This window comes from Scatophagus argus, chromosome 21, assembly GCF_020382885.2.
Source record: "Scatophagus argus isolate fScaArg1 chromosome 21, fScaArg1.pri, whole genome shotgun sequence".
In the NCBI taxonomy this organism is placed as follows: Eukaryota; Metazoa; Chordata; class Actinopteri; family Scatophagidae; genus Scatophagus; species Scatophagus argus.
Genome location: NC_058513.1, coordinates 4,680,595 through 4,698,396, shown reverse-complemented (window position 1 = coordinate 4,698,396; position 17,802 = coordinate 4,680,595). Strand labels below are relative to the sequence as shown.

The following is a 17,802-nucleotide window of genomic DNA, read 5'->3' as shown; positions in this document are numbered from 1 at the left end:
TTTATTATAGACATGCTTTAAATGTATTGAAGAGAGATTCCTGCTGTGGGTTCCCAGCGTAATTTGCATAAACTCCTGATAAATATGATCTAATGGCTGGTTATGTTGTCTGGAAAGTTTTTTTCTGCTGCTTCTCACACAAGAGGAAGGCTAAATGGGAGCTAAAGTTATGAATCCAATTGGTTAAATTTGAAATTATGAAAAATAATTTGGAAAGCTTTTGGTTGATTATTGATGTAAACAAGTCACAGGCCTTCTCGGCTACTTCAGTCATTTGCGAATAGAACAAATTTGATGTTAGCCATTAAAGGCCGGGAGAAACACAAATTCACGCAGAAAGCCACACAGCCAAAGAAAGGTTACTTTGTATTGGAATTAACAGACTGTTTGGTTGCTGCTGATGTAGTTTATAAACCTTACACATGGAATGAGTTGCAAAACGCCATTACCTTGAAAGCATGCCCTCCTTGGAAAACCTTTAAAGGTCTTACAAACAGCCTGAAGGAAACTGCTTTACATAATCCTTTCTTAACGTAAGCCTGTATGCCTCTCTTATTTTTCCCTTGTGCTGCTTTGATGCATTATATGTGTTCTAGCATGTGAAATTAATTTTTTATGTGATTTTAAAAAAATTATTTATTTATTTATTAATGTGAAAATGTTTCTTCTGCTGCTGCTTTGACCAAGACTTCCCAGAAGAGGATATTTTGAGCCTAAATTGGACCATCCTGGTTTAAAAATAATAATAATAATAATAATTATGAATAAATACATTAATAAAATGTGTGATGTTGAAGTCATCATGTTGCATGTTCTAATTTGCTGCAATATGTATCGTGTGTGGTGGAAAAAGAAGCCTCACAAAGATACCATTTGACAGCACAGTTAGAACAGTAAATGAAGACTGAAGAAGGGATATTTAATATTTAGTACTGACATTATTGATACAGCTGAAACAAAACATAAATAAGCTAAAAACAAACAAGAAACCAATTTAAAAAATGAGATCACCCTTCTCCTCAGTTAAACTTGGTACAGTCCAGCAGTCCAGTGAAGCTCATTTACTGATATATATATATATATGGCTGATGTGCGATTGAGAAAGGTACTTAAACCCCAATATATGCTCCCCGGGCGCTTGATGCAGCCCACAGCTCCTGTGTGTTCCACTGCATGTTGCATGTGTGTGTGTTTCAATCAGTGATGGGTTAAATGCAGAGAAGTAATTTTCCAGCTTGGGATTAATAAAGTAACTTAAAATTAAATTAGATTAAATATTTCGATATTGCATTGTAATGCAGTGCAACACATTGCATTGTAATGTTAATTGTTATTTAGTTCACTTGTCAGTGGTTTTAATATTGTGGCTGATTGGTTACAATCTTCATACTTATTAGTAACTAATTATTGTTTGCAATTATTGGAATGATAATAATGATAACGATAGTAAAAATACTCTTGCTATCTATCTGGCACAAATTGCTTTACCAGCTGAGGGATGCCTCACAGCTCCCTCACACTGTGTGTCGCTGATGAGTTCTTTGGTCTGTTTACTTGCTGTTTATCAAGATTTAGTCTCCTCATTTATGTGTTTGATTAAACAGTTTTGCTAATTTTACACCTGCTTTTCCTAGGTGCTAAGATACAGTTTATTCTAAAGCAGTCATTAATTCGTAATAATAAATCAGGCACAGAAGCTGTTTGTGTTGCACTGTATGTATTTACTTGCGCCTCTAAACCGGAACGCCTTAAATTACATATTGCATGAGACCAAGCATGCTACTGTTAGTGGTGCTGCTTGTCTTCCATTCCCACAGCACCACAGTATCTTCGTTTGATCCCATAGAAAACAAGAAATGCAGTTTAACTGTTAGGCAGTTAAAAAGGATTGCAAATCCTTAGGTAGTATGCCCCATAGAGCCGTAATATATGCACAGATATCAGTAACCCTTTCTGGTAGGAATATGTTATTCTAATTGTGGAAAAACGTTCTTTACATTTTTAATTGATTTCTTAGATACCTTACGGGTAAGTCAAACCAAAGTAGTGCTGCAACTAATGATTCATCTATTGAATGTATTTGTGATAAATTATGGAACAAGACTGTAAAATATAACCCGTTACAGGATAAAACTAAAAAATTAACTGCTCAATATGTCTAGCAGCCAAACCCCAACAGCAATATGTAGTATTTTCACTTGATGAATGATAACTTACAAATACATTCAGATCCGCTCAATGCTGCAGGAAAATAATATATGGAAGCAGAAATGAGAGCCTCAGTCTGAGTTTCTGCAAAGCTTAGGTTCAATAAAAAGCCAGATCTGCAGGATACCATCTCAGGCTTTTCTCCATCAATGGTTAATGTCTGTCAGAGTGCTCTTGTCTTTCCATTTTCAACCAAATAGCTTCAGACTAATCTCTTTCCTTATCCCTGTATGTTGTCCCCTGTGCAATCCTAGCCACGTAGAGGCACAGGAGGATGACTAACAAGGTCGAATGTCCTCTAAGGTATAGATGATGTCAGTAGAATGTAAGCCTTCGTTTTAAGAATTTTAAGATTGGTCCTTTCAGTGCTTTCTGTAAGGATATGGAGTAGCCAGCCAGAGCAACACATAAGGGTCGGGAGAAAAGATTTGGTGGGCTCTGGCTCATTTGAATGCCAGTATTTTATCATATGCAGTAGTCTTAATCATAGCTTACTTTAAAGATTTTTTTTCTCCCCGATTGTAAACATGTAGCCTAGTGAATTATTGAGAGAATCCTACGTCTTGTGCATTTTTTCATCCCCAGCACTGTGCAGAAATCGGCTTCTTTTCCTTGTTCTATGGAACACAAACAAGTTTTTCTAATGTAACATTACTGGAGATCTAAAGCTAATCCCGTACTGCATCTATGAAATTACAGGATTTAAATGAGTAATAGGCTGCATAGCTGTCAGAAGCTTTAAATATAATTAGATAAAGTTTTGCTCATGCTTTTATCTGTTTAGCTGTTGTGATTTGCCATTCAGGCATCTGATAGTGGTATCAGTGCTGTTCACTTTCAATATGCTGTAGCAGATTGAAGATGAACCTTTTGAACTGATCAATACAGCACTACTTGTTTCAGGAGAGACTTCAGAGATAGGTGAGTTAAATCTGTTCTTACAAGCACTGACTGTCTCATGAAAGTTCTCAACATTAATCAGTTCTCATGTGTTTCTACTTATCCTGAGAGCCACCCTTTGGTCCAGAATAACTGTTGGATTGATTGCCAGGCAATACTGTAATGACGTTCATGATACCCAGAGGATCAACATTAATGACTTCTAATGTTTTAATTTATCTGTGTCTCAAGTTGGATGATTTGATGAAGTAGCACTACATTTCGGACATGAATTCATGGTCCACAGAGGATGAATCCCAGTAGCTTTAGTAAAAAATGACTTCTCCCGTAACCCCATCATCGAGTTATCATGTTGACAGCAACTTCAGTGGTCCCTTAACTTTTCATCTCACACCACCATCATCATGTCTAAATTTTGAATTTGCCATTTTGATTTATGTTCAAATACCTACTGAATCAGTTGCACTCCCATCAGTCTCAGTTTTACTTTGTGTTAGCATCCTGACACACTAAACTAAGATAGTTCATATGGTTAACATTTTACCTGCTTAACATCAGGATGTTCAAACGATGTTATACAAGTATTGTTTTTGCTGCAACTTAGCACCCTGACAGGAGTGCAATTCACTTGCCGACAACCGAAAGCGTTGATGCTTGTTTCACCCTTTTTTTTTTCTTCTAAGCTTCCTCTGTCAGCGTCCTCGTTGGTCCTCTTGGCTTTACCAGGATGTTGTACTAAGAATATTAAGTTAGTTCCTTCTTCGATTAAGCTGAGCACCCATAGTTAATCACGTGTGAGGTTGTGCTGTTCAGTGTTACTCACTCACAGATGAGAAAGCTAGTTATCCACATTTCCAATGTTACGAATCTGTCTAACAGTAAGAGGGCCAATTCATGATCGTATTTGAATGCTGTTAAATCTCTTAATTTGTCGAGTCACAAAGGTTGACAGATGCTCTTCTGGTGCACGTACTGTAAGTCTGATGTTGCAAAGAAACGGACATGGGGACAGGCATAAATAATAAGACAGAGGCACACACAGTCTTACTTGCGTATAGAGGCATCAATATTAAGTTGGATCTGGCAAAAGTACAATTGGATCTTACATAACAGATTCATAACTGTTGGGTTAAAAGTTCCTTGTTGTTGATTTAAGGTGAAATAGTTGCATAATGTTGCCTTAACACTGTCATTAGAACCTGTTAGCATGCTGATATTAGCATTTAGCTCAATGCACAGCTGTGTCTGTGCGTGGAGTTTTGGTGTTTCATCTCCAGAATGGTTTATTAGAGGTTATCACTGAATATGTAGTTTCAGTGTGTAATTGTCTGGAATGAAACAGCCAGATTTCTGCCCATTGATTACGCAACAGCCTTTCTGCAGAAGTGGTTTTCCTTTAAAAAAACAAACAAACAAACAAACAAAAAAATTAAGGAACATTTAAATTTGTTAAATCCCTTCAGCCAAACATAAAATAAGCACACTGTGGAATTTTCCACATCAGCGAGACATCTGGGGAAATGAGAAATTGAAGATGCTTAAATTAAATGATGAATGATGGTGGCATATGGAGAGAGAGACACAGGAACCAATATGGGATCGATGAAGCTTGGAGATTAAGTGGGAGAAAGTGGACAACTTTGAACATTATAAGCTTCTGGATAGACAGGGACATAATGGATGGAATAGAAGATATGTCAGGAAAGAAAATGGAGTGATCAGAGAGGGAAAATGAATGGAAGCAGCTTCTCTTTAGTGGGACATTTTACATCGGGAAGGGAATGCAGGCCCTTGAAAAGGACCAGTGGGACTGGCAATAGACACATGTTGAGAGGATCATTTAAGTACCACTTTGAAGCTCAGTTTAGTCTTTATCTTTATCTGGAAACCTGGTGGGGGTCCACACAGAAATGCTGTAGATGGTGAGATGAAAACATGCATGTCTGCCTTGCTCCCACAATGAAGGGAGCCGGCCAGTGATCGTTTTGAAAAGTAGGACTTGTGTGTAGGGCAGGTATTGAGTTGTGCCTTTCTTTATCTTGGCAATCAATCAAACTCTCTACCCATCTTATTTCTCCATTTGCCACAGGCTGTAATCAGGTGATAGAGCCGCTAACCACCACTGGTGAAGAAATATTGCAGTTATTTTAGAAACTGGAAGAACTCAAGCATTCAGAAGCCAATGACTTGCCTATAGACATTATTGCTTTGCCCAGTGACAGAACTCATCAGCACTATCCTCATGCTCATTTTTATTTTGTGAGCTTGCTTTAAGTAAGTAATTTCATTTACTTTTTTTAAGACTGTGGCTCCAAGATAACAGTTGAAAACATCATGTCAACCTAACACACAAGCATGCTCAGCCGATACTTTCTTTAGTGGGATCAATTGTTCTTTTTTCTTCTCTTTACTCTCCACATAGAGTGCAGCCATTGAATATTTGGACAATTTTGTTTTTGCTTTATGCTCCGACACTTTTTATTTGAAATAAATCATTGATTGCAATGTTTAAATGTTGACTTTAAGCTTTGATTCGAAGGTGTCTGCATTAACATCTGCTCAGAATTGTGACAGCTCTCATCAAAATTCTCTCCCTTTTTGAATGGCATATATGTTTTAGTATATAACATACACTAACAGATTTAACACAGTTTTTTACACTAATCTATTATAGATGTCTTATAATAAATTTCAACTGAGGGACCATGTACATCATATGTACAGTCCACTGTATGTAAAAACATGCAGTTGTGGAACCATCAGATGACTCAGTGTTGGTTGTGAAGATTGTTCATCACTCACGTGAGAGCTCCAAGTAGAGAAGAGTAATCACTAATTGTAGGATTGGTTATGCTGCCACAAGCATCTAGACTGCATTAGTTTGCCCTAAAGGGTTGCAAGACCTGAGCACCCTATGGTGTCTAGAAAAGCATTTTTGAGATTCTGAGTTTGATTAAGGTAGAACTTTATGATGTCTGTCTTCCTGTTTATCCAGACAATCATAATTAAAATGGAAAAAATATTCTCAGTCCATTATAATCTGAATGTGACATGCTGTATATAAAGATTAGCCTGAACAAGTTTGGTGATCTCAAATCTACAAGTTATACACTATTCTAATACTATCTTGAAAGGCTTATCCTGAAAAGTCGCCACAGTCACTGGGCAGCATCCTCTGGGGACTATGATGTGTGAGCATAATTAAATGGAATTCGATCCAATAGTTCTTGAGACATCTATCCATCCATTTTCTATACCGCTTATCCGTCCGGGTCGCGGGGGAGCTGGAGCCCATCCCAGCTGACTACGGGCGAGAGGCAGGGTACACCCTGGACTGGTCGCCAGTCAATCGCAGGGCCAGTTCTTGAGACACTTCAATAAAAAATAGAAAAGGTGATTTTCGATGAATAGTCAGTGGGCCAATTTACTCACCAATTATCATCCTCAAAATGTTGCCAAAAAAAAGTTGGAGGTTCTTTCTCCATGACTTAGGCTCTTGTACTTGTGGTTTGTTTCCCAGATGTAAAGTGCAACACAAATTTGTATCTGAAAAGGATCCTGTGTGTTTCTATGTATGTCTGTCTATGTATGTCATATTTTTTACATGGCTTTGCAAGTGTCTGAAAGTGTTATTTTCCAGTTGAATGAAATCAGGCAAGTTTTGTCAAAAGCAATCAGGTCAAAATATGAAGGTAAAGTAAAAATAGCAGTAATGATAACAACCCTCAGTTGGAGTTTTTGCACAAGCTTCTCTGAGGTGCCTATGCTAAAGCAGGTATATTCTGATGTTCTCCACCTCTGTTTGCATGGTTATATTATAATATTTCTGGAGCAGAAAGCTTTATGTCTACATCTAAAACTAGCTGGAAAAGGCTTAGTAATTGGCCCTGAGTGAGCTAACAAAGCAGTAATTGGGTACTGGCATCACAGTTAGACAGGTGTTTCAATAGCCTTGAGGCTGGGTTGGATTCTTACTTAATGAATGACACTAGAGATTGCCGAATGGATCTGGGGTTTGGCTTCTTGGCTTTGGAAGCAAATCAGAAAGAAAGAAAGAAAGAACGAAAGAACTCTGCTGGTAGTGAAATGGAAATTTAAGAAGAAAGAATGCTGGTAATAAATTAACAGAAAATGGAGCAAGCGGTAAACAAAAGTAGACACACTTATACATAATTTTGTAAAAGCAGGCAAGGGCTATGTTCAGAGAAAGTTGAGCTCTTTCCTATTTTTGTGTTTTTGTTTTTTTGTCCATTCTTTGTACTGAAACTGCACAAAAACAAAAGTATAAAAATGACAAATAGTGCTTTTATGGGTATTTATGAAATTGTCCCATACTTTAGTTTCATACTGAAGAGACATTAGAGAAGTATCTTCTCATCTCACTGTTCAAAATTAAAAAGTGCAAGTCCCAAAATGTTGAACCATTATCTAAGTAGTGAAAACTATTGTCACATGCATTGGAATATCTGCTGTCCATGCTATCAATTTTAAAGATAATTGGATGTAGAGGCCTTGTAAATTTATTTTAATTTACCGTTCCCCTTAAGAATTGCTATATAAGTGACTTGATGTGAAAATTGATCTTAGGACATTTTTCCATGATATAAATTATCCAAAGACATGATGTGAGTGATATTTGTCCCATTTCTAAGCCAATCCGCTAAGAAACCCAAAGCATCAATTCACAGGCGTGACACATGATGTGTTGGAATGTCATCAGTCTGGTTTGTTCACCTTTGAGGCTTGTCAGTTATAGCAGAAGTGTGTCAAACTAATCTTTTGTTCGCTGTGGATTGTTCCTAATTAAAGTGTAGACAACTCACCACCTGGCACAGAAGTACATGATGTTCCCCCAGATTGCAGAATTGCACCCTTGATTGGTGGATGATGGAAAGTTAATATGAAGAGAGCTGGTGTAGAAGATAAAAATAATCTCCCAAGTGTGTGTTGTATTCTGTGATTATTGGTTATGCTGTTGGTGTGGCTAGATATGAAGAAAAGTGTGAAAATGAAGAAAGCCTCTAACGAGTTTGCAGGTTACACAGAAACATGTATAGCAACTAAAACATACCACTTTTTGTATGTAGTGGACATAAAATATATGGATACCTTATGTAGCTCCATATTAATTTAATCTATGTATTTAGAATGCGATGTTATTTATTATTATCGGGACCACACACTTAGGACCACACAGTATGTTTAGATTTGGGAGGTACCTACCTGTGTAACGCTGTTCCCTCTTCTCACTTGTTGCCTTGTGTAGCCCAATGGGGGTTAAGTTGGAAAGATAATTTATGACTGAGAATATGTGACGTTTGCATCACTGATTTAGATTACCAACATGAAACCCACATGGGGCCTCACTGGGGCCAGTGACTTAGGAATTCTGTTTTTGAGCATCTAAATAGGTTTCATTGTAGATGAAAAACAGGGTACGATCATCTCGGAAAGCGATGAATGGATCATTTGTCTTTGATTGTAGAATGCATGGACAAGACGAAAATAAAACTGTCTAGTTTATCCTAATTCACATGTTTCTGCTCCCAGAGTTCGATTTTGAGCCAGACCAAATGAGATGGAGTCAACTTTGGCATTCTCATACACCGTCTGATTGACAAAGCTGACTAGGCTTGATGCTGGTGGCGTGCATATTGCTTTTGAGGGCTGGTTGCTGATTGCAGCCGTACAAAATGCCTCCATTACTTTTGATTGGCAGGGCTGAACGTAGACTCGTGTTTCACATTTCCAGCACTGACACGATGTCAGGAGGCAGCACTGAGAGGAGCGGTGAGGACCCTGACAGAATAAAAACTGGCATGTGGCAACCTTCAGAGCTTAGATATACAGAAGCTGTGGATACTTTGTGCGCATACATCAGCTTGAAAAGGCTCACAAGTGTGTGTTCAGACATGCAGACCTTTCACCTCTCTGTTTGGACAGCTGATACAAACAGACCAGGCTCTGGAGCAACAGATCATGGTGGATTACCAAGAAAGGTGCTGAATCCGTTGGACAGTTGCGCAGAATGACGAACCCCATTTATTCAAACATGGATATGTAGTTTTGAGGGCAGTAAATGTTAATATTCATTGGCAGTGTTTTTTTTTAGTTTTTTTTGTATCACAAAAGTTTTGGGTTTCTCGCTTTTGTCTCAGCACACTGGTCCTAAGAAGTACGATCTGGCAAACATTTAGTCTCATGCAAGAGCATTTTGTATTCTTATGCTAAACCTTTTTTTAAGTTTGCTTGTTATGAATCATCTAAGTCAGGTTCAAACTCTCTCAAACTTTCTTTAATTGTTCATTACAACTTGATGAGTGCGACTTGCTGCTGTTCGTGAGATTTGATCAGAACTGACACAATTGATGGCCCCAAATTGCTACATAAGACTACCTGTTTCCACCCTGTTTCTGGGTAATTTTCATTCATGCAAATATTACTAAAGAGAAGGAAGAATGTTGCATGCTGATGAGAGTCATGCCCTGCTTTTTGGAATCAGCAGATGAACATTTGTTATAATGTGATGTGTCTGTAGTGATGTTAGAAGAACAAAAACAATTAGAATATATTGCCAACAACACGCCATAAGAGCAGCACTGTAATGTGACAACAGGTGAAGCAGCCCATGTTTGGACAAGACAATATTGTAGCCTACAACAGGTGATGTTACTGTGTACTGTGTGATCATGTTCTTAACAACTGTATAAGAAACCAAGCCAAAATATGCCAATAAAATCCTAAAATCATAACAGTAAACGAAAAAACTCAGCAAACTACCACGATGAATATGATGATGGAACAGAATTCAGTTTTTGAGTCTAATATATATATTTATTTATTTTACATAATTTGAGTGTTATTTTTATAAAGTCACATTTAATTCAGATTAAGGGTTTGTAATTGTCAAGTCATGCAAGTGTTTTCACCCTGTGGCAACACACAGATTATTTGCACCTGACTGGTATGACTGATCTTAACCACTTGCAAATTTTTCTCAGACCTCAGAGAAAAAATTGAAATATGACAAAATTTATAAATTTATAAATAAAGTTCTCCTTAATCACCCAGTTGTGCTATTTAAGAACGAATCTGTCCATATGAGTGGTTTTTGATTATATCCCAGTGGATGAGATATTTTAAAAGCATGACTGTCAAACTGAATCATTAAATTTGTGTATTTTATTTTTTTATGTGACCTCTTCACAGTTAAAATTGTGCATAATTAGTGATGACATATTAGATCATTCTAGATCCGTGTGTTTGAGGGATGTGAGACGATGCTGAATGATACAGCAGGTCTCTATGTGACCGTAATATTTGTAATCTTATTTATTATTGGGCTGCACAGCAATTCATAAAAAGTTTTCCTTCTTTCTGTCTTTCCCCTCTTTCAGGTAATGTTGGCAGCTTCTTATTGGTCATTGTTGGCACCAGCAATTGACATGGCGGAGGATTCTGGGAAGTACGGCTCATATGCTTTCCTACCTGTGGCTGTAGGATTCGCTCTTGGGGCAGCCTTTGTTTACTTTGCTGACCTGGCAATGCCCCTGCTGGTAAGAACATGATCCAAAGACCCTCATAAATACCACGCATTTTAGTGTTTGTTGTGATGTGTGAGCACTGATTGTAGCAGGTGCACATACTGTATGTGTGTCTATGCATAGGTTGGTAAATTGTGTCGACCATCCACAGACATTTAATTATTATACAGAGAAGAAGAAGGACACGTAGATACATGCGAGGAGAGGAGATATTTACCTTCAGGGAGATTACGGTAATTTAAACAGGAACAATAAGAACCTGATATGTCGAGAAAACAAAAGGATGTAAGGACAGGGCATGAAACATTTCCGTGATGACCCCATTAGAGGAATGAGCCCACGATTTATGTAATAATGTATGAGAAAAATGTTCTGCGAAGTCATATTTCTACTTAGTGCAATTAAAGATGTGAAATGGTCTTTGATGGTCATTTTTGATTTGTAAAACAAAAATGACTTAAAAGTACTTCAGACGTCTGAACTCATAATTGGATAAATTGAGATCTCGACTTTTTGCATGCAAATTCAAATTACAAGGTTCCGTTCAAAGTCAGTCTTTTTTTCATCAGTTTTAGCTGTGATTACTATGCAATTACATGTTCCTTTTTAAGACTTCTTCAGAAATTACTTTCAAGTAAAATTCTAGGGAATGAAGGATCCAGACACTGAACTATTACTCACAGTTATTACAAAAGCTGTCTTGGTGAATTATGGTGTGACTGTCACATTGACTTCCACACAATAGAAGTCAATGTCTGAAAGAGGTAACAGCTTGAGACAAAGTGCTTTACTTGAGTTCTGAAGAAGGGATGAGCTTCATGTGGCCTCTTGATGTTTACATACTACCAAGGCTTTGCACTCAAGTCAGATCTCAGTCTCATTTCTCAGTCAACTTTTTTTTTTTTTAAATCTCCATCTTCTCTCATACTCTGAGATGTTTTGATCCTTATTCCATGGTTATGATGCTTTTTTTCTTTCTTACTCTACCCCCATGCTCCTATACCTCCTCTGTACTTGTGTTCGTGTGTCTGATTTACTCTGCAATCTCAGTCATCAAAATGCAGTACAAATTTGTCCTCCATTTGGACATTAGGCTAGGTGTACAATGTGTTGTTGCCCAGTTTATTGTAGCTGCTCCTCAGCTGGAGGTCTGTCTATTGATAGGTTGGTCCACCACTTTGGTTCAGACTGAAAAACCTCAACAGCAGTTGGATGGATGGCTGTGAAATTTGTTTCAGACATTCATAGGGCTCAGATGATGATTGCTAATGATTTTGGTGATTCTTACATTTCACGTATCTGTAGATCATAATAAAAGCTAATAATGATTAAGACATGGTGAATATTATGCCTTCTAAACATCAACACGTTACCATTGCTGTTACGAGTATGTTAGCACGCTTACATGAGCTCAAAGCAGAGTTGTGCCTAAGTACAACCTCACACAGCCACCAACATGGCTGTATACTCTTTTTTAGTCTTGTTGCCTTGTGTTACTTTTTGTTTGTTTGGTCTTGACCTGGTTCTGTAGCAGCTTGAACTTGCCTCGGACTCAACCTAACTGGTTTTGACTACCGTTTTGGGTTCTCCAGCATCAGTTCAATGTCTTATGTTTAGCTTGTTATGAAAAATGAAGCAAGGTCATTATATTTTTGAACAAGATAATCTGTGCAGCTGTGCTTAACTTAGTATACTTTGATAAATGATACATTAGTCGGTGAGCGAGAAAGTTAAATAAGGGTACTGAAAGTACAAACCTTGAATTACAAAAAGCTAAACCTCAAAGATTTAATAATTATCTTTTTCCATTTCTAAAATAAACAATTATAATTTCCCACATGTCAGCAATATCTGATGATTAAATCTCAGAAAACTTCTTGAGACTCGAGTGTAACAGAACGAAGAAAGCAAGAGATGGGACTGAGACAGACAGCAACGTGATGCAGCCACTACAGCCGGAGCTGCAGAGAGCAGATGTTGCCTTAAGCTCCTGCAGTCACACCGGGACAGCAGCAGTGACGCGAATTACATATGAAGGAGCGGCTGACACATCACCGTCACGCACACTCATGCAAAATGACACACACTCGTATATAAACTCAATGCGTGCACACACACATACAGGGACACACATACAGCAGTCTGTTGAGGACAAAGGAGAGAGAAGGCTCAGGAAGTGCATCCCATCTATACATACATAAACAAGCTGGTGCACACATACATGAAGTATACATGTTTGTGGTTTTTGTACAGTTTCAGTATTTTGGCTACAACTATAACGACCTCAGGCTTAGTAAGGGATTAGTGCTGGGTGCGGGTAACATCCTACTGATTATCATTCTGCTTCAGTCAGAAGTCAGACAAACTCATGTTTACTAGTTCTGAGGTGCACTCATGTTTATGTGTTCTGAACAGAAAAAATCGAAAGTTTAATTTGAATTCCCTTGAAATTAGGGGTGCCACAGCATGCCAGTGGTGATGATAATTGTGATGTTTAAAAACATAAATATTGATACTGTGTGAATAATAAACACGATATGTGGTTGCCTGTTCAGTTTTCATTCCGATCCTTTTAAACGTAGGTCCTCCGTGTCACCATAAGTATACCGTATGATTACTGCATGTGAAAGAGCATCTGTGGTGTTGGTGTTTCAGATCTAATGCCTGCAGTGCACCACAGGACCATCAAATGATGTATGTTAAATGAGGCGCATCGATTATTTCTTTTAGTGCATTTGTACATTTACACCCAGTATATACTAAGCGTACATAGATCATTTTATGCAAATATTCGGTGATGTGTGGGACTTTGCAGCTTTTGCGTGGTTGATACCACTTCAGTAATTTCAAGCTTTCTTACCTGGTGAGCACTGACAGCACTAGAAATGTTTATCACTAAAGAGATTATGATAAAAGTTTCTCTTAAGTCAGACCAAAGAACTCTTCTCTCTGAAACAACGAACAGAGATCCAACAGCTGCACTCAAAGTCTGCCTTAAAGGTAACCTTTAAGATTTAACCCAGTCATTTCCAGCCTCTCCCCTCAGCTCAGCAGGGGCTAATTGGGCAGCTGACCTTCATGGCCAACAACATACCGCTGTTCAGTAACTGCACTCTAGATGTAGTTTGAAACAGAGGGAATGCTTTGAAAAGAGATGGGCAGACAAGGCATTCTTGAAGCATTTAGACTCTCGAGCCAAAAGTGTCAAATGGGTTTCATTTCTCCAGGCTTAAAGCTTTCGGGGCACATGCTGGTCAGATGAATTCACAGCAGGCAAGTACTGCGTTGAAAGTTTATACAATAGAGGGGACTGTTAAGTGTTAAATTTAACTGGTGATGAATACACTATGGGTGTAATGACTTAACATACCATGAAGTACTGATATCATGTTAATAATACACCTAACATCATAGAAAGACAGAGTTTTCTGGCTTCCACTACCCTCGATAGGTTTGTAGACTGGAAGCCTACTGCCTCAAAACCAGTTGGTGCTTAGATTAAGATGCTGAAGCCAGTGCTTGATATACTGTTGCAATATGCTGCTGCATAGTAATGCACTCAGGAGTATTTTTTGACTTGAGGAAGATGTGGAGAAACAGTATTTCTTGAGAATGTGCTTTTCTTGTAAGCTTGTTGTAATTGCTCAGAAGGGGTGGTGAGCAATGGAAGAGCAGACACGGTGAGCCTCGTTCAGGCCTCATTTTCGTATTCTTATACTAAATCCCTTTTATGTTTTTCTTTCAGGCTTGTTCATGTGTGTTCTTAGATGGATCCTTATAAACATTCTTTTCTTTTTTTCTTTGTTTTTATTTCAGTTGATTTCAGCAGCATATTTAATAAGACTTATGATTCCGAAGTCAAACAAGTTCTTTTGCCTGTGTGAAGGTAGACCGGTGTCCATATTGTGTTTTCTCTCTGAACTCCAGCTCCTTTCAACTGTTCATAGTAAGGGAAGAGAGGGTATGTGAGAGCATGCGGCCACCTCGAGGCCACCCCTTTTTCAGAGTGCTACGCCTTTTTTTGCGGCCACTTCAGGCCTTTTGAGTTGACAATATCTGAACTATTCAGTAAGGTTCTGCAGGTCGTCACTGGTTATTTGGAGTGGACCCCGTCACATGTAACCCTGACATCCAAGAAAGTGAGGGAGAAGCTTGTTTTGGCTGTGACTGGGTTGTACCATACAGTATGTGTTATATTTGGTATCAACAATTACAAACTTGTACGTACTGAGGCTGTAGTGGAGCTCTAGTATAGCTCTTCCGTGACTCTTTCTGTCAGATCCAAAATACATTGATCCAGAATATCATTTTTAGAACCTTACTTTACCATGACTCGGTGCCTTTTTTTTTATATTTAGCCCTGAAGAAAAAATAGAACCTTAGCTTCTGGCAGTGATAGTTAAAATGTACAATGTCTCTGCAGATTTGCAACAGCTATTAATAATGTGCAGGACTAGTCTTTTTTAATATTTTTTCATTGGCAGTTATATTTGTGCTATTTGGTCTCAGACACGCTCACTGAAGTTGCATATCTTCTTTGACTCCTGTTTTTCTTTAATGACATGATGTAACATCATTTTATCCCTCATTCCCCTCATCTTTTCTGTGTCATTTCTTTCTTTTGAATTCCCCACTGGATCTCTTTTCAGCTTTCATCTTTGCTTTGTTCTTTTATCTTGTAGTTCCACGTCAGCTGCCTGCAGCCCGCTTTTCACCTCATATTCCACCTCTCTTGAGTCGTCCTTCTTCTTCTTCCTCATCTTCTTTTTCCTCAGCCCTTTCTTTCCTTGGTGCCATGGTGACAGTAGTGGAGATGTCAGGCTGTGATAATAGCTTGCACGAAATCAACGGGGAACATAGGGGGGTCTTCCATGCACGCAAACAGCAGGGGGCCATCAGTGTTTGGACAGCTGCTGGTGCCACTTTTACTGCCTCCTCAACAAACAGTGGAACTGAATGGGAAGAACGATTGAGGAAGGGCAAGATGGACAGAGAGGGAGAGCTGGGTTTGACAGGGAGAGAGGGATGGGAGTGATAAGGATGAGAGAGGGAACAGGACTGGCAAAGGACCTGAAAGAGCTTCTGAGCCTGGTGATGAAAACAGGTTACCAAGACACTGTGTAATGGTTCCAGAAAGACATTTTAGTACCAGTCCTGTGACCCTCTTTCTTCTCATATATCTGTCTTTCTACCCCTCACACTAAGGCAATTTGAATGACATTAAATGAATGTCTTAAAATGTCTGAAATATGCTAATTTTGTCCGTTAGTTGGTTTTTTATCTTTAAATTCCAGTGGTTGAATAGTTTTTGTTTCTAAACCCAAGTATGAGCAGGCATATTGAAATTCATAAATCTTTCCACCTGGCAGTGTCATTTTTGAGTAATTAGTTTTAGTACTGGATAAAGGAGAGGAAACTGGTACAATTTACCAAACAATTTGTTCTCAGGGTAGCTGCTTTCATAGATTTTGGACACTGTGTTTTAGCATTGCAATTACTGTTGCATTAGCACAATGCACCAGGTTAATTGTGCCAAGACAGTGAGTGCACACCAACAGTTGTTTAACAGTGGTGCCAGTCTCAGTGGCACACTAAAAATGCCTTTGTGATGAGGAAATGCAGATCACCTTCTCGAAGTAGTGGTAGTAGTAGTAGTAAAAAGCAAATGTTTAGCACTGTCCCATATTGTACATTTCCATGTTTCCCTTTCCCTTTGATTGCTTTGTTGCTTTGCTTCATCAATGTCGGATTTTCATGGAAATCCCTTCCTTGTTTATACATTTACCTGGTAAAGAATGGCACAGCATTTTGCAGCTAAATAGTCAGATATTTCCCTCAGGAGTTGGTAGAGCTCAAAGAGAGTGAATGCCGTAGTGATATTTGTCAGGCGGACTTAAAAACACAATGTGCCATTCTTTTTGATACCAGCATTTGTTTTCTGAGAGAGAGGATATCAACTTCAAATCTAACAATATGTTAATCTTATTTTTACAAATTGTTTCTGTGCCCAAAGAGGGCAAATAATACATTATTGCCTGCAATGCAATATTGCAGGCATATTAGCCTTAATATTTACTTAAATTTTAATAATGACTTCTTTTTCTGTGTACGTTTTGTACAGTATAACACCTGTTGCGTGTCTTTCTTTTGATTGGGAATTGTCCCTTTATTTTGTAATGTTCAAGTATTTTTTGTAGGGTTTCTTTCAACTGAATCAAGGGTCACTCACCTAAAAGTACAAGTTTGACACCACACAAAGAACGGCCATTATTTTCTGGAGAGAGCCATAGTATTGCATATTATGCTGTTTTGCAGCCAGATAAATTGATCTCGACATGTGCCCAGTGGGAGTCTGGTATTGATGAAAGGTGGAAGTTATGGCTGTGACAGTTTTTCTGTAAAGAAAGTGGAAAAGTCAATTTAGTGCATTTCTGAATTCTCATCGTTCACATAACCCATGCTGAGGTTTCCATTCGTCCTTTGGTTGAAGTCACAGAGAGGACCGATGATAAGGGTCCAAGCTGTTGCAAGATTAACGAGGAAACAAGAGTACTGTACTTTGGAAGAACAGATAGAGTAAAAAGGATGGTAAAGAGGGCAAGAAGGGTATGAAAGAGACAGAGAGAAGTACAGGAACAGGTTGACTCCGCTCTATTTCCATTAATTTTTTTCAAAATCTCACTTGTACTCCTTAGATAGTTTGTGTGAAGATAGTGTTTGCATGTATATGAGTGTGCAATGTGTCTGCTCTCACTCGATTGAAATATAGCGCTACTTTCTCACATTATAATCTTCTCTCTCCCATCCATCACCATAACAACAAATAATGATGGGAAACAAGGGAATTGCTGACAGCCAGGGAGCGTTGTGGCTTGGTATACAGTATATCACCACATCTTGGTTTCCTGTACACAGTATACAGGAGCTTTTTAGCCGAATGGACAGCAGTAACAATGACCAGACACATGCACAGAAGCATAGCAAACACTTGACATCTTTACTGTTTACTATGTGGAATAGCTGTCTTACTGGAGTGACTGACTGGGATTTTTAGTCATGGTTACCCAGTGTGAAAGTCTCGGCTGCTGGGACTCTGTAACTGGGACTGTAAAACTGTGACTAACGCCAAGCTTGTTTTGAGTAGTTTCTC

At 38.4% G+C, this 17,802-nt stretch overlaps 1 protein-coding gene across 3 annotated transcripts in view; it reads left to right on the top strand.

The window, feature by feature from the left end:
• LOC124053190 (zinc transporter ZIP11-like) overlaps window positions 1-17,802 on the top strand; it is a 102,035-nt gene that overhangs the window by 12,888 nt on the left and 71,345 nt on the right. For all 3 annotated transcript variants that reach the window (XM_046378199.1, XM_046378197.1, XM_046378198.1), the window contains exon 4: window positions 10,506-10,664. In XM_046378199.1, the coding sequence (XP_046234155.1) occupies window positions 10,506-10,664 (159 nt within the window). The remainder of the gene's footprint in view (window positions 1-10,505; window positions 10,665-17,802) is intronic.